Source organism: Anguilla rostrata, chromosome 6, assembly GCF_018555375.3.
Source record: "Anguilla rostrata isolate EN2019 chromosome 6, ASM1855537v3, whole genome shotgun sequence".
In the NCBI taxonomy this organism is placed as follows: Eukaryota; Metazoa; Chordata; class Actinopteri; order Anguilliformes; family Anguillidae; genus Anguilla; species Anguilla rostrata.
Genome location: NC_057938.1, coordinates 14,212,158 through 14,231,624, shown reverse-complemented (window position 1 = coordinate 14,231,624; position 19,467 = coordinate 14,212,158). Strand labels below are relative to the sequence as shown.

Sequence of the window (19,467 nt, the reverse complement as noted above, 5' to 3'; positions counted from 1 at the left end):
ACAACACTAGACCCAAGAGTAGGTGACCCATCCTAAGCGGTCTCCTCTGATCCTGCCATTTAACTCTTACATTATGTGCATTATTAGAGTATGTGGCAGTGCCCATTGTGAACCAAACACACTTACCAAGACCCGGTTCAGTCCAATGCAATTCACCTCTCATTCACAACTGACACTGAAGACTAGTGAGAAACAATTAGAGAGAACTGATTTCTATAGGCCTATGTGTTTATGCAAATTCAATAATGACATTTAAATAAAGATCAAATTAAAGATAACAGTGCTTTACATGAGAAAACTACCCTGTGTGTTCCATTTAAGTTCACCTATGAAGAGATTCAAAACCTTTTCCTGGGTTTTTACCTTCTGTTGCTTATTAAATTGCAGTACTTATGACCAATGTTTCTCCTACTCCTAGTGGCATATACATGTTAAATGATAATTATAGAGTGAACTAGTGACATTTTTCTTCATGTGCACTTTGAACAACCTTAACAGTCTGAGGCGACATGGCCATGGTCAGTGACAGCACTGTGTTCAGAAGTTATACATTTTCTCAACTGCAAATATATCCTCACCTGTAGGTGGAAAATGGCAGGATCAAAACAGAATCTACCCCGAGCGCATTCACATACACCCGCAGAGCGCCGACGTCTCCAGGATACTGAACAAACCCCAACCCACCCACCCCACACCTTCCCACCCCCCTCCCTCGACAAAGCAGTAAACATGAGTGGCTCGGTGTAAAAAAACATTATTCCGTCATTTTAATTGCCGTTTCAGACCGGTCAACAGGATGAGATGTGGCGTTCTTAAAAGCTCGCCGCGAAGTGGAACCAGCTGCTCGGCGGAACTGTGACTACAGAGCGAACACGAGCAGCGCGGCCGCCGTCTGCTTTCAGTTTATTTTTAAATTTAACATGCCGTTCGTCTCCAGTCACTTCGCATAGCGAAAACGACTGTTCGAGAGTTCCCAGTAACGGCTCCCTGACAAGAGACGTTTTCACTGAAATAGCTTACTGGTGAACCTGGTCCCACCCCGCCCCTATCCCTGTGGAAACCTTTCCACTTCCAGGTTTGCTTAACCGCACACGGAATGCACGCTATGAGGTACCGCCATGGACAAACGTGCGATTGTTCTGTTTGCGAGAAAAACACAATACAGAGAGCTCCATAATGCTTGGGACAAAGACATGTTTTTTTTTGGCTCTGTACTCCACAATTTAAAATTTGTAATCAAAAAATGCATGTGAGGTTAAAGGGCAGATTCTCAACTTTTATTAAACGGTATTTTTTTTATAGCTCTTGGTTTCACCATATAGAAATCATAGTACTTCTTACACAGTCCCCCCATTTCAGGCATCACGTTGTTTTGGGACAAATGGCTTCACAGGTGTTTCTAACTAGTCAGGTGTGTTCTATTGCTTCATTAGCACAGGTATGGGAGAGCTTTTAGTATCGTGTCTTGTTTCTAGACTCTTGATTGCCTTTGGAGTGTTATTGGCGTTTGTCAACATCATAAGAACCAGAGTGGTGCCAGTCAAGGATCCATTATGAGGCTGAGAAATAATAAATAAAAAAAAAACAAAAAGAAAAAACAGTCGGGGACATAGAACAAACCCGTGGTTGACTAAAATCAACTGTTTTTAGTCAACCTAATGTTTTCATATGTCTCTGACTGTTTTTGGAACATCATTAAGAAGAAAAAGAGCATTGGGCCTGGCAGGCTAATGAAGACCACTACATTTGACGACTGAAGAATTCTCATCATCATGAAGAAAAACCCCCAAACACCTGTCTGAGGAATCAGGAACACTCTTCAGCAGCCAGTAGATGTGTCAGTGACTACCATTCGCAGAAGACTTCATGAACAGAATTACAGAGACTATACTGCAAAATGCTAACCACCAGTAAGCCATAATAACAGGATGGCTAGGTTACGGCTTGCTAATAAGTACATAAAACAGCCTACAGAGGCTGGGAAAAGGTCTTGTGGACAGGTAAGACCAAGATTCAATTGTATCAGAGTGATGGCAAGAGCAAAGTGTGGAGCCTTAACATCAAAAGCACCCCCTCATCTGTGAAACATGGTGGTGGGGGTGTTATGGTTTGGGCATACATGGCTCCCAGAAGTACTGGGCCACTTGTCTTCATTGATTATCTAACTGCTGATAGCTGCAGCAGAATTAATTCTGAAGTGTACAGAAGCATCTGCTCAAGTTCAACCAAATGCCTACAAACTTATGAGCGGGCGCTTCATCCTACAGCAAGACAATAATCCCAAACACACTGCTAAAACAACAAAGGAGTTTTTCAAAGCCAAAAACTCTTGGCTGGCCAAGTCAGTTACATTACATTACATTACATTACAGGCATTTGGCAGACGCTCTTATCCAGAGCGACGTACAACAAAGTGTATAACCATAACCAGGAACAAGTATGACGAAACCCCTAGAGAGAAGTACCGGTCCAAGTACAGGGAACAACCGCATAGTTCAACCTGGACCCTGGTGGTTAAACTGATTAACACTAACAACGAGAACGGCAACAACGCAATCTATGGAAAAATAAAAATAAATAAAGATACAAGTAGTCGTTAAGACTGGCGCATCAACTAAGTCACCTATTAAACAGCTGCCTAGTTACAACCCTAAGTTTAGTCATTTACAGGGGGGGAAGGGATGGGGAGAGGTGCAGCCTGAAGAGGTGGGTCTTCAGTCGTCGTTTGAAATGGGTCACAGTCTCAGCTGTTCTGACCTCCACAGGGAGGTCATTCCACCATCGTGGGGCCAGAACAGAGAGGAGACGTGTTCTGGAAGTGCAGGTGCGAAGAGGGGGAGGTGCTAGGCGTCCTGAGGTAGCAGAACGGAGGGATCTGGCTGGCATGTAGGGTTTGAATATCTACATCTGAATCCAAACAAACATGCGTTTCACATGCTGAAGAGAAAACTGAAGTCAACGAGCCCCCAAAACAAGCAGGAGCTGAAGATGGCTGCAGTACAGGCCTGGCAGAGAATCACCACAGAAGATAATCTGCACCTGCTGATGTCCATGACTCTCAGACTTCAAGCAGTCATTGTATGAAAAGGAAATATGACAAAGAACTAAACATGACTACTTAATTTACAACATCAATATGTCCTGAACATTATGGTACCCTGAAATGTGGGCTATGTATAAAAAGTGCTGCAAGTTATACATAGTGAAACCAAAGGCAATACATTGAAATAAATTAAATAAAAGCGGAGAATCTACACTTTAACCATGTGTGAATTGTTTCATTACATAACTAAAATTGTGGGGCATAGAGCCAAATCAAGAAGTCTTTTTCCCAAACATTGTGGAGCTTACTGTTTGTGGACAAGCAACTAAAATGATGTCGTGTAAAACAGTATTAAAATGACATGGGCAATGGTTAACATTTATGGCATCATACCATACATGTTAATCATTCTTTTTTTAATTTATTTTTTTAATACACTGAGGGAACAGGTTCTTTTGACTATAACTGTTGGTATGCTATTATACAGGTTTAAGGGCATTCTTTTCGCTGTAGACACATGCACACGCAAACACAGGTAAATACTGTAACACATTGGCTCTTAAAAATGGGCAGACTGTAAAAATGCTGTCCTACCACTAGGTGGACTTGTGTATCAATTCCCACTTCCCCTTCCATAAGGATCCACAATAATGAGAGCAACCGAGTAGCGTAGGCTCAATGGCTCTTCTCCATTACACCCTACCGTATTTTCAGATGGGACTGCCTGGCTCTTCAATGCAAATGGAGCTCATAACACAACATAAATGCAAAGCACGACAGACAGTAATTGAAAAGATTTATTGCATTCTCTTGGCCTGTTATACATCACAGAATCTGCCAGGAAAATAACCGTCTTAAAAAAAACCCGATAATAATAAAAATAAATAGTTACCTTTGTTTTGATAAATCTGGAGACCCAAAGCTGACATGAGACACAAAAAGGTCTTGCGTGAATGGCGTGATCGATTGTCATTACCAGGGTATAGTTATTCACAGAACACCTACACATGTAAACAAGAGAATGTGGGTGTGTGTGCACATGTGCATGTGTGTAGATGTGTGCCGTTTGTACGTGTATGTGTGTGTCTGTGTTGGATGGATGGTGCTTTAAAGTTTCTAAACAATTAAATCAATTGCCAAAAAAATGCGCCATTTTTAAAGTCAGTACAGGAATACATTTTTACACAAACCACACCCCGCCTCCCTCCAAAAAATAAAAATAAAACAAAAAATCTAACAAAAAAAAAAAAAAAAAAAAAAAAAACAATTAACAAGAACATCAACAAATTAAAAAAAAAAAACATTTCTTGGTTATAACAACATACTACAGTCATTAACAATGATTTTTACAAAATCTTAATATACTTCAGCGACAGTTCTCATCTTGTCTCACTGTAACAAATACCACGATATCCATGTCACCATCAATGCTTGGAAAGCATGTTATGCAGATGATGGCACGTTGCCGAAACTTTTGTTGGCAAGAGCATGATTTCAAAAGCAAAGATTCCATTAAAGCTGCGATCAAGCTTACTGGTAGACTGCTGAGAACTGGGTACATTTAAAATGAATAGAATAGGACAGTAAAACAATGAAGCTGCACTGCTACAGCACAATAGCCACGAGAGCTACAGAATTCAGATTGGGATGACCAGATTCACAGAGTTTAAAAAATTCAGTGACTTTGTCGACAGAACAGAAAATATCAGTAAGAAAATGTGTAATTTCCCGTCACACTGCAAAAGGCTCGGCCTACAGAATAATCCACTCCGAAAGAACACATTTAACCCTAATAGAGTCACTGACTCAAACTGTTAAGATCTTAACTCCATCAATACGTTCAAGCACTCATAATTTTTCCCACAAACATCATTACCTTGAAATGTGCTCAGGGAAATCGACTAAACTAGCTCTTAGTTTTTTCCCTTTTGTCGAAAATAGTGCAACATCAATGGGCCATATAATACCGTAGTAACTCATCTGTGATTTAGACTCTCGCACACGAGGGACACAGACGTTTTATACCGAGCCTGACGTGCTCACTGACAGTGGCCGGTCACCGACACATGGTTTTACCATTTAAGCAATTATGGGCACTTTCAATCGACTATGTAACAAGAGCTGTTGTACAACAACTGACCATCTGCAACCGCAACTGAAATGATAATAAAAGTTAAAACTATTTTAACGACTGAAAGTGACATCGGCGACCATCAAGGATGGCAGCTTGGCTAAGTAACACTCGTAAACGTTTCTGCAGTTAAAGGTTTCATTTTCAAGCAAAAGAATTGAAAGATTAAAAGAATAACTATTCAATTGAACCATAAAAACGGCCTGCGATATCAGCCTTATCGTTATCATCAGAATATGCACACCAAAAATAAAGGCAGAAGGATATGACTGGATACATATTTTCTTAAGAGCACTTGTATCTATTACCCTGGTTTTAGGTGTGCAAAAAGGCAGTACTCACTAATTTATGAATTTTTTAACATTACTTTTCAGGTATGTCTTAATATCAGTGCACGTTAGAGAAGACAAAATGAAGCCTTCTTTTCACATCGACTCATGGTCAATTTTCATGGAAACCCTGTTCAGCTTCAGTACCAAAGAGCATGTAAATGCAGTTGTGCCTTTCTGGATCGCTGGATCTTCTGTTCACATTTAAATATACACGGATTGCCACAAGGGGCAGACACCCATGTGTTTTGTGTTTTTATTTTACCCCCCTGTTCTAGACAATGTGCATACGTTGCCTTGTTAGTTCACCTGCATCAATACTGCATGCTAAAAATAATGATGATCTTGGGGAGCTGGCCCCACATCGCTATGCTGAACACGAGTAATAATATTAAGGCGGAAAAATAAAGCGTACATTTTTTAATTCAAAAAGTAAACCCTGTTTTTTAAATTTATTTTCTTCCATCTGAAGGCTCAAATCCTGATAGCTAATTATTATTTGCTAAAAGGCGTTTTCAGTTTAAATCGCAGAGTCAATACTGATTCCAATGTTATGACCCGTATGAGGGGCCATTTGTATTTGTGTACATTGGTGGTGGGAAGATAATTCAGTATTTGTTATTATAGCGATGCATTTTGTATCAATAAGAATGTGACCTTTCCTTGAATTCTTTTATTACAGTCAGTACAACATTCACAACATTGGTGAGCTTGAAAGACAGACGTGCTGTCCACACACATACTCTATGGTGTGCAAACACCACCCTCTCTAATCCCTCATAGCACTATAGTGTAAACAGAAAGGAATTTCAGTTCAGTTCAGTTCAGTCCTACATATGCAAACAACAGCATAACAAACCAGCAGGACCTTTCAAATGTGTGTGTTTTTTAAAAAACATTTCATAGTATTTTTCTTTACCCTGATATTTTATGATTTGAAATCCTACTGGCACATAATGTAGGATATTGAAAAGACCGCATGCAAGCCTCAACTAGGGACACTACTTAAAAAAAAATCAGTTAACCACAAAATAATAAACATGCAAAAATAACAAAAAAAATGATAGTGCACTGTACCTGAATTCCACGTACAAAAAAAACCAAAAAATGTACGTGGGGACGCAGTTCACACAACACCCAATTGGATTCAGCGATTTCACAAATGTTTTGCAGAGAGAAAGTCAGTTCCCACTTGGACTTCTTGAAAGAAAATACGGAACAAAAGAAGTTCAATGCAAATTTGGTTAAAAATAAAACCAATTAAATATAAGCACCCATGAGAAACCACAGATGAGCCAAATGAAGATAGCTAGCATAGCCAGTAGTAGCTAAACACGCCTGCCCCAGTCCCAGCAATAGCCAATTTGCAAAGCAGCAAATAAGTGAAATGGTTTTCATTATCAAAACAAGGCAAAATGTCATTTTAATGAATTTTACAATGTAATACAATACGTGCCCCTGTATCGTACATCGCAAAATTTAATTACAGTACCATGGGACAGATTAAAATTGCCTCGTAAAAACGACGATGGCTTGATTTTGCAGCTTAATTTACTAGACTACGCATATTAAACACTGATGGTTTACAAAATGGAACATACTTTAGGTATAACACACATAAATCTTTGCATTGTCACTGTAAAAATCAACAGTATTTTTTTTTTTGTTTATAAAAATCTTTGGCACATGGCAGTGAACTGAAATTATACTTAATTTCTAATGTTCAATAAACAAGATTAATTTAGGGTTTCAATTAAAGGTTGTCTTTTTCCTTCATTCTACATATTCATTTTGTGTTTCACACATTGCAGTACACGTTGTACATTATAACTGTTGCAAAACCTATACGGGGATACAAATTGCATTGTGGGATTTGTGAGTATATGGTCTCATGCCTAGTTTTCATTGATGCTCTCAAAACGGTACTTTTACTATAAGAATACGGTTCAATTGTCTGGTTTTAAATAAGGAATAAATATAAAATTTGAACATTATGGGTATTTTTATAACTGGATATATCAAAGTTAACAGCCTGTTAGGGTGGATCATACATATGCTGTGATGCACGGTTATTCATATTTCTCCCCTTTAACATGCACAAAATGGCACACAGTTCCTTTTTAAATTACATTCAATAAAACACAACAAAAAATTTAAAAAATCTATAAACATTAAAATCAAAAATTCAATATCAAGGTATTGATTCAGAGTTATAACCAGAAAGGGTACTATTACAGAATAACAGCATTTTGGGTCCTATTGTAAAAGACATCATTCCCACCCAACTGCATACAAGCAATAGACCAGTTGAACTTGTGTCAGAAGGGTCAAAGAGTCAAAAGGTCAAAGGGTCTATTGGTTTAAAGGCAGAGAACACCGAAGGAACCTGCTTGGAGCAGCCAAAGTGCTTTATTACCCTTAAGTGCACTTGATATTGAAGAGCCCTTCTGTTGGAGAAGTGCGTATGGAGCAGGAGGAGGGGAGGGAAGGTGCTTTCCGAGCAGGCTTAGCAGCCGAGCGTGACGGCCTGCATCTGCTTGGCGACGTCGTACACGTAGGTGATGTCGGGTCTCCTCTCCGGATCGGGAAAGATGCACATATCTACCAGCTTTCTCAGCTGAAAGAGAGAGGAACACAATCCGCGTGAGAGGATCTCTCCCTCTCTCTTCCTTTCTCTCTCTCTCTCGCTCCCTCCCTCTCTCCGCTCGCTGCCTGACTCACGCTTGCAGTCGAGAGCCAGCCAGATAACCGGTATAGCCTGTAATTGTTGCTTGACTTCGGTTTTTTTTGCTGATGAGGAACATGATGAAACCCCTGGGGCGGAAGGGTTTTACTCAGCCGCCGAGAACCACGGGTGGCCAACGGGATGCTGCGCCGTGCTGCGGGTAGCTTGGCAACCTTCCTGGTGGTGCCATGGTAACCTGCCCCTCGGATTCGAGAAAACCTGCGCCGATACCACCCCTGTGCACCCTCCCCCCCCCCCAAACCCCCACCGCCCCTCGACCCCTTGTCTGTTCGCACCCTTTCCGAAATCCGAAGATTCGCGCTTTGAAAGCGGACGGGGGAGGGCGTCTGCTCCGGCCCCCCGGGCAGACTGACTGCAGCCCCGGAACGAGGGGCAGAGAGAGGAGTTTCGTCTTTAAAAAAAAAAAAAGGAAAAAAAAACGCAGCCCTGCTGCCAGGTCACCATGGAAACGGCCCGCGAGCCTCCACCGCTGCCGCGCCTCCTAATCAGCTGGCACGGAGAAATGCAAATGCGGGCGCCCTGAAAATTAGTCGGGGAGAATAGCAGGCTGAAGACACGGAATACGTGAAATATTCATGCGCTTCACGGACTGGGGTGGGGTGGGGTGGGGTGGGGGGTGGGGGGGGGGGAGGAAGTGGGGGGGGGGGGAGATAAAAAAAAAAAGAGGGAGATGGATGGCAAACGACACAACAAAGAACGGCGCCTGACATTTTTCTCTTTTCGGCCGTCGTTCCGGACGGCTCCTTTCGCCCTTTTCTCCGATCCGACGGAGAGGACGCGCGGGAGATCGAATCGCACCGCGGGGGAACGGGGAACGCGCTTCGCTCAATTAGGCCTTCTCCATTCGGCCGCTTTGTTAAGCAGAGATCATTTTGCTGTTCTGAGAATGGCTGTTTTCGTCATTATAAACACTGACATAAAAACCGTTTTGTTTTTCAAAATCAGAATATTGCTCTTAAAGAAATCACAGTGAGAGGTATCTATGGTATACCTTTAACACATTCTTCTGTTGCCCTGACGGACGCCATTTATCTGGTCTCACTTAATGTAGTGAGATCATCCGAAAGCTTTTTGGAGCCAAGGAAAGCTTGGTTTTCACGTTTAGTTTTCTTAGTAACTTTACCTTGTCATAAAGAATGTGTGTATGTATATCGCAGACCCCCGGTGTCATTCTATACGGGCCAGTCCCTGCCAGAGAAGCATATTTTCCGTTAAACTGCCGCCATTAAATTTCAACATGAAGGACACATGTAGCCGTGCTGATGCTGAGAACACACACACACCGAACCTGATCTGACAGAATGACAGAACCCATGCGCGCTCTTTCAGACTGGAGACGCAGGTGAATTCGGGCGGTTATGGGCGGCTCGTGACAGGACCACACGAAGAAGGAAAGCAGAGGAGAGGTGGAACGGCGGCCGCGAGCTATCTCGGGTTTCAGAGCGGAGAGGTAACCGCTTCACCCTCCCCACCTTCTCAGCTCTTCTCTGGCAACAGCCACTTTCCCTGCAGCCAAACTGCACTGCTGAGAAACACATGAGGTAATGGATAAAAAGCGAGCGTAACTGGGCCACTGCAGCCAGCTCAGACCCCATTCTAATGGCTACGTGCTTTCCGTCCTTAACTTCCAGCGACACGTTAAAGGGAGTATTAGGGGTTTTCCAGCATTTGCACAACACGTGACCAGATGGAATGAAAGACGTAAGACGAGGAAAGAGAGTGAACTTGCTTAAACCTGCAGTTAAGGACCAGGCAGGTTGAGGGCGCACTATATCTGGTGCCGAGAATTCCTTTGTAATTCGAGAGCTTTGTGGTGACGCACAAAAAGACATTGTGAGTCAGTCTCCAAGGGAATTCCTCCAGTTAAACAACAGAAACGGTGGTGGTTGAATGCGGTCTGTAGCGTGATGAGTTATATGTCATATGTTTGGCAGTCTGAGAGAAATGGAAAACCCGGAAATGACATTTTGGACGTTCCGAGCATTTCTGAACTTACCTTCTGTGAACCGTCTTGTTCCAAGAAACAGCATTCTTTGAGGCCATTTTTCAAATACATACTTATTCCCTCCCCTTTGCATGAGCCGTACTTAATCTTCTACTGGGGAGTGAGTGAGTGAGTGTGGGTGGAGCTAAAGGACGGCGGGTACCTCTTCGGAGTAGTGATCGGAGGGGAGAGGGGGGTAGTCACACTGCTCGATCTTCTTGCACAGCGAATACAGGCTCATCTTGTCCCCGTAGAAGGGGCTTTGAAGGGCAGCCATCTGAAGGGGGGGGGGGAGAAGAGAAACGAGTCACAAAATGGGGTGGCGGTCGCTAACGGTCACCGCACGCACGTCCGAGACACGCTATCATCGTAACCGGAGCTGAACGTTGCCAAAACATTATCAAAAAGCGCCCGAGAGAACGTCTGGGCAAAGCGGTTTGGAAATGCGGTTTCTGACGCGACGCCGCTAACGCTGAGGGGGAGTGACAAGTTGTCTGTGATGTAGCAAAAGGGATACGCGGGCCATCCATCAACAAATCTGCCTTCCTCTGACAAGCACCTCCAGTCTGACTCAGAGTTGGCAGGAAAAGCTAAACAAGCCCTGGCTGGCGGACCGTTTGCCTGTTAAACTCAAAGACAACCCTTGAAGAGGAGGCCCGTATCTGATTTGCCACTTTGCAATGACATACACAAAATAAGTCACCAATAAAATCTGATTATGCCAGGTGGTTAGGTATTACACACTAGGCCATACATATTCAGTGATCAAACAGAAAATATTATTTTTTAAACTGCAAATATAATTTCCCCCCCCCAAAAAAATTAGAAATCTGTGTATTATAATACGGCAATCAGAGAAGTTTAATCAATCTGACAAACACTTTTTAACACATTAGGCAAGAGCAAGGCAGAAAAGGTACATACACAATAAGGTACAATAGAACTGCTGAAAATAGAGTTCAACACAGAGAAGGCTAAACACAATACAACCAATCAATGTGTGTGCGTGCGACTATCCAGTTCTACACAGCAGGACCATTAAACACTGTATCAGAGGTAGGCATTATGCCTCATGCAAGTCACTTCAGATATTCACTTCCGGCACCCTTTATAAAACACTTTATAATATGCTGTTATTAAGGCTTAATAACAAGTTTTATTCCACAAGGTTTAAAACGTATGTGGTAGATATGAGCACACACACAACACAGCAATTGTTTTTGTAACTGGAATTATTGCTCAACAAAGCATTTACTTCCTTTGACTAATGATGGGCTAAAAATTTTTTTAACGATGTATAACACAGTTATTAATCCTCGATTACGCGTTATTAACAGTACAGATGATATTACCCATGTTGTTGTTCTGGCAGTAAGCTTGCAACGCGATATAGAGGAAATGCTGGGATCCAGAAATGTACGCTGCCAACTGACATTCACGCGCATAAACGCGGGAGAAAAAACTATGCTTCCTTCTCAAATAAAACGTACACTATGAATAGCGTCAATGGCTTTCAAAATGCATAGCATGACACTGGGAATTCAGCAGGTTCATTAGAAAGTCAGATAAGTGCTCCACTTGCCGTTATGGCTTTGGTGCATGTCTGATACAGACCTGTACCACTTAGCGTTTTATAGACATTTTCTGTAAGAGGGAAAGGAAGATAATTGTGAACTGAAATTTTCTGCCAAGAGTGGACAAACACCACCCTTCCATGACGCATGTTGCAGTCAGCAGGTCCACACCACCCGAGCTTTAGCCTCGGTCAGTGCACCACACACCAAAGTGTTTTAACCACACATGCCAACCAAGGGGCAGTGAGACACGGTGGTTGAGGAACTACACTGACTACCGAAAGGAGGTACACTGCAGAATCACTTCATTAAACTTCCAGCTTCATACATCCCCAAAGCAACCCATTCTAATTATAACCTAATTCTAACCTAACAATAAAGGAGGTATGAAGGTATCCCCCAAGGGAACTGTTGTCCTCAGTGCCCCTTTGCACACACTGTGACATCATTGCCTTTGACAATGATGCTGATTATGCTGAAGGCGGGGCTAGGGCTGGCCCCGCCCACTGCTGGATAACATGAAATGCCATGAAATGTCTCATCTGTCAGTGACGGGCGTGCTGCTCAGCGACACAGCACTGCACCGCGCAGACACCGATAGCCAGTCCCCCCTCCCCCTCCCCCTCCCGTCCTCCCCCATCCTCCTCTCTGCCGACGACGCAGAAGGCTTAAGCCAGGATTTTGTTTTTCCAAAAGTTTTAAGATAAATTTAGAGCTCGCTGCAAAATGTGATATTTTCATGTTCTATTCGCAAGATGGAAACACTCCTTCCGCAACGGTGGGGGGTGGCAGTTCTGGCTCAAAAATTCCAATTCTAGCCTCTTCCTCAAGTAAAAAAAAACCAAAAAAAAAAAAATACACCTCAATAGTTGAATAATGAAAAATAATCAAAACAAATATAAAAAAAAGTAAAATTCCAGTATCCATGTAAGTGTACAGAAGTTGGGGGGTGGGGTTGGTAGGGTTTAGAGCAGTGTTTCTCAACCCTGGTCCTGGGAACCCACTGCCCTGCTTGTTTTAGATGTCTCCCTGCTCCAACACACCTGATTCAAATGAATGGGTCGTTATCAGTCTTCTGCAGAGCTGCATGCACGACCCATTCAATTGAATCAGGCGTGTTGGAGCAGGGAAACATCTAAAACATGCAGGGCAGTGGGTCCCCAGGACCAGGGTTGAGAAACACTGGTTTAGAGGGTATGCCTTGAAAGAATTTGACCTTCCATGTCATGCAGATTTTTTCAAATGTAATCAAAATGATTAGAGATGACCCAACCAACGGGCACATCTTAGACTGACATCATCGTCTCTCGGTGACTGCATCACAGAAAAAAGAAAATCCTGCATGTGTTACTTTCTCATGAAATTCAGGCCATTTTCTACATTCTATGATTCATTACTTGGCTGTGTGAGGGTATGCGACAGAAAAAAAAAAAACAAATGTGTGTAAGAATTCATTAAAGAAATATGCTCCATGCAGCACAGCAGACACATCAAGCAGGAATAAAACAAAAAAAAAAAATAGAAAATAATATTTTGGCCAGCAATTAACTAACAATCACAATGTTCGGATAACGACTTATTTACATTTACATACACGTATTGCGGAGAATTATAAATGTATTTGGTTCGTGCGTGCGTGAATTCACATTGATAGAGGTAGGTATTAAACCACAGCATTTTAGGAAAAGAAAACCTTTCCAGTGGAAGGGATGAACAACGACTGATGTATTTCACCGCGTCTCCTCTGCTTTGTCAGGTAAAAAAAAATGTCAACTGTCCCGCTTGTGTTTGGAGAGTTTTCCGCCCGATTCATCTGGTTCGTTAGCGGCTTCCGCTCGCGGCCCTGACAGCTGCGGGCCCTCCTCTGCTCCCGGCAGCCGAATTTTTCAGGCTAATTTGATCCTCCACGCCGGGACGAGGGGTGGGGCGTGGGGGCGGGGGGTGGAGGGGAGCGGGATGATTGACTCGCTCCCTGACCTCTGGGGCCCGGGCGGCCCTCGTTAGTATTCCTCCGGCGTCCGTCCGCGCGGCGCGGGCCTGCTGTCTGTCTGCGGGGGGTCGCGGACGGCGCCTCGCCGCGCCCGGGCCCGCGAAGCCTAGGTGCTAACGGGGGGGGGAGGAGACTGATACGCGACTCGCGCTGCTCTTTCGCTCCCCCTCTCCCCTGCACGCACCAATTAAAAGCTCCTCGACTGCCGCTCCCCCTTTATCTTCGGCGAACGCGGGCCCCAAATCAAACTTGTCGGGAACTAAAACACTGATGTTTTAAAAAAATAAAGGGGGGGGAAAAGAAAAAAGGGAATCATTTGATCCCACACCTCTGCGTGTTACACTTTAATGATGTATTAATCAAGGAGGAATTCTCCCAACGAAGAGGGAAAAAAAGAAAGCTTGGGAGAGGACAGCAATTAAAAATTCACCAACTGTGACTTTAGAAGTCTCTTGTTTCAAGATGCATTTTCAAAAAAAAAAAAAAAAAGGAATAGACTTTAAGAACTGGGATTTATTATGAACTTCTCACTCCTGTGCTCAGGAGAAGAAAATGGAAATTCTGGTAGAAGCATGAAGGGAGAGACCAAGCCAAAAACACGGGGGAGCACAGTCTTCTAAGTTAGGAGATACTGGATCAGTGCTGGTGGTTTAACAAATTAAATACTTTAAAGGGAGACTCTCAAAGCACTTCCATCTCATGCGAGCACTTCAGTCCCATGTTTGCTAGTGCAGCTTTATCATGAAAAATTGCACCCACAAGGGTGCAGGTTAAAAAAGAAATAAATTACAAAAATAGCTTAACCCCTTTGCACAGATGCCAAATTGCGACAATCATCACACATTTAGGGGGCGTTCTATTTAAGACTTTATAACTCCAGATGTGAGCATCACAGAGAAAATGGCTCAATTGAAGAAAGTCACTTGTACCAATTAAAATACTAACTACTTAAATAGATTAGATTATATTCATAATTTAGGTAGAAATAAAGTGCCACAAATGCAATTACCTTGGCAAAAATACAAAAATGAAGTTGTTCTCCTTCAGTTTTAAATGAAATACTAAGAGATCATATATGTATAGCAGGTAAAACTATACATGTCCTGGATCATAAACTCCTTGGCCACAAGCATCCAAAATCTGAGGGTGATATGCAGAGCTACTAAAGCAAGCAAAAAGTAAGCAGTGTACCCTGGTGTCTCCAAATCTATCTAAAATACCTAAATTGTGCATTGCTGTAAATTATAACACAATCATTTACTTCACTACAAATCATCTGTTTCGACTTGTGAAACTCACTTTTGCATCATCCTTTCATCAGTATAGGGCCTAAGATATCTAGGGGTCCAAAAACCTATCCAAAACCTCAAAAATGAATTAAATGCTTTTTGTCCATTACAAAGCATATAAATGTGCCCCTTTAAGATGAAACATTGATATCACATAGAAAATAATGCAAAAACGTGGCAAAATATGGTACACATACCTAAATATGTAATCATTCACATGTGTATGTTTTTTCTGCATTCCACAATATATAATCTTTTGTTGCATGGGGATGGGAAAAGTTTTACAAATGTTGCAATTTTCAAACAGAAATTTTACATTCATCGAGCACATAGTAAATATGAATGAGTATTTTCCATGCCATACAAACAGCTAGGGCTGTTAGCTCCCAATATAGCTGTGCTGACTATTATTTCAAAAAGGCTAACAGTTGTCTCATGCGACCAATGCAAAATAACAACATCAAAAACATAACACAACGTAAAAATAATTGAAATTTTACAATTAGTAATGCATACATGTTTGTGTATATCCTAGCTAGACTTCATGCTTCCTCTCCTTCTGACTCACATCTCAGAGAATTTGCGTTAGCCATGCTGATGAATTGGCAAAATTAGTAAAATCTTCTAAAAATCAAAAGAAAAAACAATTACACCTCAACGAGCACTAGTAAATTCCTTCATGATGTTACGATAGCATGCCAAATGCTGTGCTGAAGCAACCACTCTCACCGATACGTGGGGCACCCACTTGTTGTAACATAATTCAAATTAAATAAGCCAAATAAACTTGGAAAGCTTGTACTGTCCCCTACACGATACCAGAGTCCATTTCAGAACGGAAGGGCAGGAGTTACATGGGAATTAAAAATGCGATTTTGAGTGCGGCCGTTGTACTGCGAATACCAACCTTTCTACTGCGTGTTTATTTCTCAAACGTATTAATCAAGATGATAAATGACCACTACATTTTGAATGGGACTTATAAAACCAATGGTAAGACTAGATATGTATTCCATATTCAGTCACAGATATTGATGGTAGAATGACATGGCATGATTCCACAGATTTTGAGAAAATAGACAGCCGAGACAATGAAAGCAAGAGCTTCTGTCGCCATGCGAGTACGAGTACCAGAGTTTCATGGGCATGTCAGGGAGAGCTGCGTTAGTGCTCGGCTTGATTGTAGTGTACTATAAGCCGGAGACAAGCATGGGTCCAATACAACACTTTACTTAACTCCCTGATGTTGAAGAAGATCAAGACCGAATTGTCTCAGCAATGTGTCCGTTTTTGTTTACTTTGGAACATACCATTCAGCCAGTCCTTGGTCACAATTCACTGTTCACACATCTATGCACACAGCCAAGCAGAGCAGAAACAGAACACTGATGTGTAACATAAGCACGTAGTTCCCACTGCCTTACAGATTTTAAAGCACATTCCAGTCTAAAAATCCAAAGCAAGCTTCAGCGCAGCTCCCTGACAAAGTACACAAGGAGTTGGGCACTTCACTAGGAGCCTTCTCCAGTGGAAACATATATAAGTACAGATACAGATTAAACAAACGGGTTCTGCTGGTCTGAAATGTCACAATAGGTTGTACTGTGGGAAGAAAGCAAGCTTTTTGTTATTTGACACTTTGATGTGACACAAAGTTTGAATGACCACATCCTCTTCATATGGCAAGAGGAAAAAACACAGGGCCAAGTTACATTAAATAATTTGGGAAACATTGGGTAGCATTTGCTTTGGAATAGTGCTTGTTTAATTTGTGAGCTGATAGCCAATATTTTTTGTTGTATCTTGACCTCATTTTGATATCAATACTTTTAATGGCAGGTCTAAATTTTGGCAAGTTTTATGCAGTGCTGTGTAGGTGTGAGTACCTTGCCATTTTTGCATGCAGAAAACATTTTTGGGGAGATCATAATCAGCAGTATCATAATAAGCAGGAAAATCCTATTCGATTATATGTCATATTATTTGTATTGAACGCAGCACTTAGTGAAAAGTGTGAACTTTTTACATGCAAAATACAGTACAATATTATAAAATGAATAAATTCAAAATTAACCAGAAGACACAAACAGCATATTACTGGCAAAGCAGCATGTCTGGCAAACAGCTCTTTTTGGTACCAAAGCTGGCTTGCATCATCAGCTAATAGACAATGGTTTAGTTCTCAGTTTACAGGATACCAAACAATTCCAAATAAGCAATACAAACAGAAAATCACTTATTTTTCACTACAAAATTTTCTGTACCAGAAATTCACAAGAGGACAAAGACACCATGTAGTTTTCATTTTCAAAAGCTATAAGACTTCCACTGATGTCACCGTGAAAGACTGCCCCTTTGCTGAGGTGGATCTGATTAAGAATTCAGCAAAACTGTATCTGGATGAGGATGGCTTTGCAGATGAAATGCTACATAAACATAATCTATTTTGTTTTATTATTAATAATATTACTATTATTAGACATTTGTTGTTGGCTGAATGTTATAGCTAGCTACATCAAGACTTAGCGATACATACCGCTTAGCTAAAAGGACAAACATTTTATTAATCAATTTAGCAAAAACCTAACTAAAAATAGTGCCTTTACAAAATGAGACAGCCCAAAGTCAAATGTGAATATAGTCCACTGAATATACTGACACCATTTGCTGATTTGTAGAACACAGAAGCTAGCTAGCTAGCCATTTACTATTGGGAATAATTTTGGAATTCTGCAAGGTTTTAATGAGCATATTTTTTCCCCCTATAACACAGATACACAGTGCATTAACAGCAATATAATTTCCCAATATAGGCTATGTAAATCAGAAACTATACACAAAATAACTGCTGTGGTGCACATAGTGATTAAATATAGAAACACTGAATGAAGGCAGGATGAACGTAAAACATCCCTAACTAGAAAGACCCAGACAGATCACATAAAAAGTTAAGGGTACTTGATATTGGTCTTTTTTCTAAAGAGCTATATACACCAATACTGTTTCACTCCTATATCAAACTGTTTTGCAATGGCCAGTGCCGTGGAAATAACAACCAATTAACCTTTTTTTTAACCAGATTTAAAGCAACTCGCATCTACTTTAGAGGAAGACTTCAGGCAGGGCCTTTCTCTACATTCCCAATTTTAACCAGCATGTGCCCTGAGCCGCCGGCTTTCAGCTTGGCTACGGCTACGGCAAGGGCAGATAGAGCTGTTTGGAGCCAACATGGCTCCCGGTACTGACAGCTCCTCCCGTTTTCCGAGGGAGCATGTCGATAACTGTAATCCAGCACGTGTTGCCGGGTCGGCGGGTGAATTCCGGTGGAGCGGGCGCGCGTGCTAGGCCGCCGCGGGCTCCTTGTGGTATCGACCGAAAGCGCGAGCGGTGGGGTGGGGGGGGGAGGGCGAGCGAGGGGGGGGGGCCGTCGGGAACGTGCAGAGGCACGCGGCGAGCCATTACCAGGCGGCAGACGACCGCAGGGGTCGGCTGAAGCAATTAGCTTTAACCGAGGGGCCTCCTTCAAACGGAATAAAACATGACCGGGCGCAAGGGGCAGGAATCGTGGATACCTGCGCGCGGCCTACGAACCCCCTCTCCAACGCCCCAGAAGGATCGAATGAAAAATTGATGCGCTCCAGGTCACGGAAAGAGTTAACTCCACACGCGTGCACGTGTTCCAGTGTTCCAGAGCATAATCGATCCTGAAGCACAGGGCTATGCACAGTTTCCTGGCTCCAAGTGAACAAACCCGCCAATAAGAACAGCAGAAATGGCTTCCGCTTCAATTCAGCTCCTTTCGCAGATGACCAGGTGGTTGGAATGTGACCAGTATTCCATCACCACGGAAACATAAAATACATATCTACAGTACTGACGTAATGAATCAACTTCCGTTCTAGAATCTACAGTTGAATGTTTTTTAAAGTTCATTATCCACAATATAGTAATATTTCTATACCAACTGTTCTGCACAGATATCACAGATCATAAAACCACACCTGTTCTGTTAGATATGCACATAGCTTTATACAGCTGCAAACTATTACTTTCAATATGTGTATGCAACGTCTCATGTGGAAATGTGATGAAAAATAGCTTTAATGACAAGAACAACTACCATTCTCTTGGCAAAAGCAAAAGCATTCAGCTAAAAACCCTTGAAATAGTTCAATTACATATAGCGATTGAGCCAACGGAATCCACTGGAGGCTACAGTAAAACAGTGTTGCAGAAGCCATAGATGCAAACCATCATAGCACACAACATACACAAGCATTTCATTTAAGGGAGATCAAGTAAAATCACCTTACAAAGAGCAAAATAACAACATATGTTTTTGCTCTTTGTAAGATGATTACTTGATCTCCCTTAAATGAAA

General features: G+C 42.0%; 1 protein-coding gene across 3 annotated transcripts in view; it reads right to left on the bottom strand.

Moving 5' to 3' along the window:
* Positions 1-3,826: 3,826 nt before the first annotated feature.
* Positions 3,827-19,467, bottom strand: part of LOC135256603 (serine/threonine-protein kinase Nek7-like) — a 51,576-nt gene continuing 35,935 nt past the window's right edge. For all 3 annotated transcript variants that reach the window (XM_064338535.1, XM_064338536.1, XM_064338534.1), the window contains 2 exons: positions 10,397-10,510; positions 3,827-8,120 (listed from right to left, as the gene is read on the bottom strand). In XM_064338535.1, the coding sequence (XP_064194605.1) occupies positions 8,010-8,120; positions 10,397-10,510 (225 nt within the window). In that variant the 3' untranslated portion in view covers positions 3,827-8,009. The remainder of the gene's footprint in view (positions 8,121-10,396; positions 10,511-19,467) is intronic.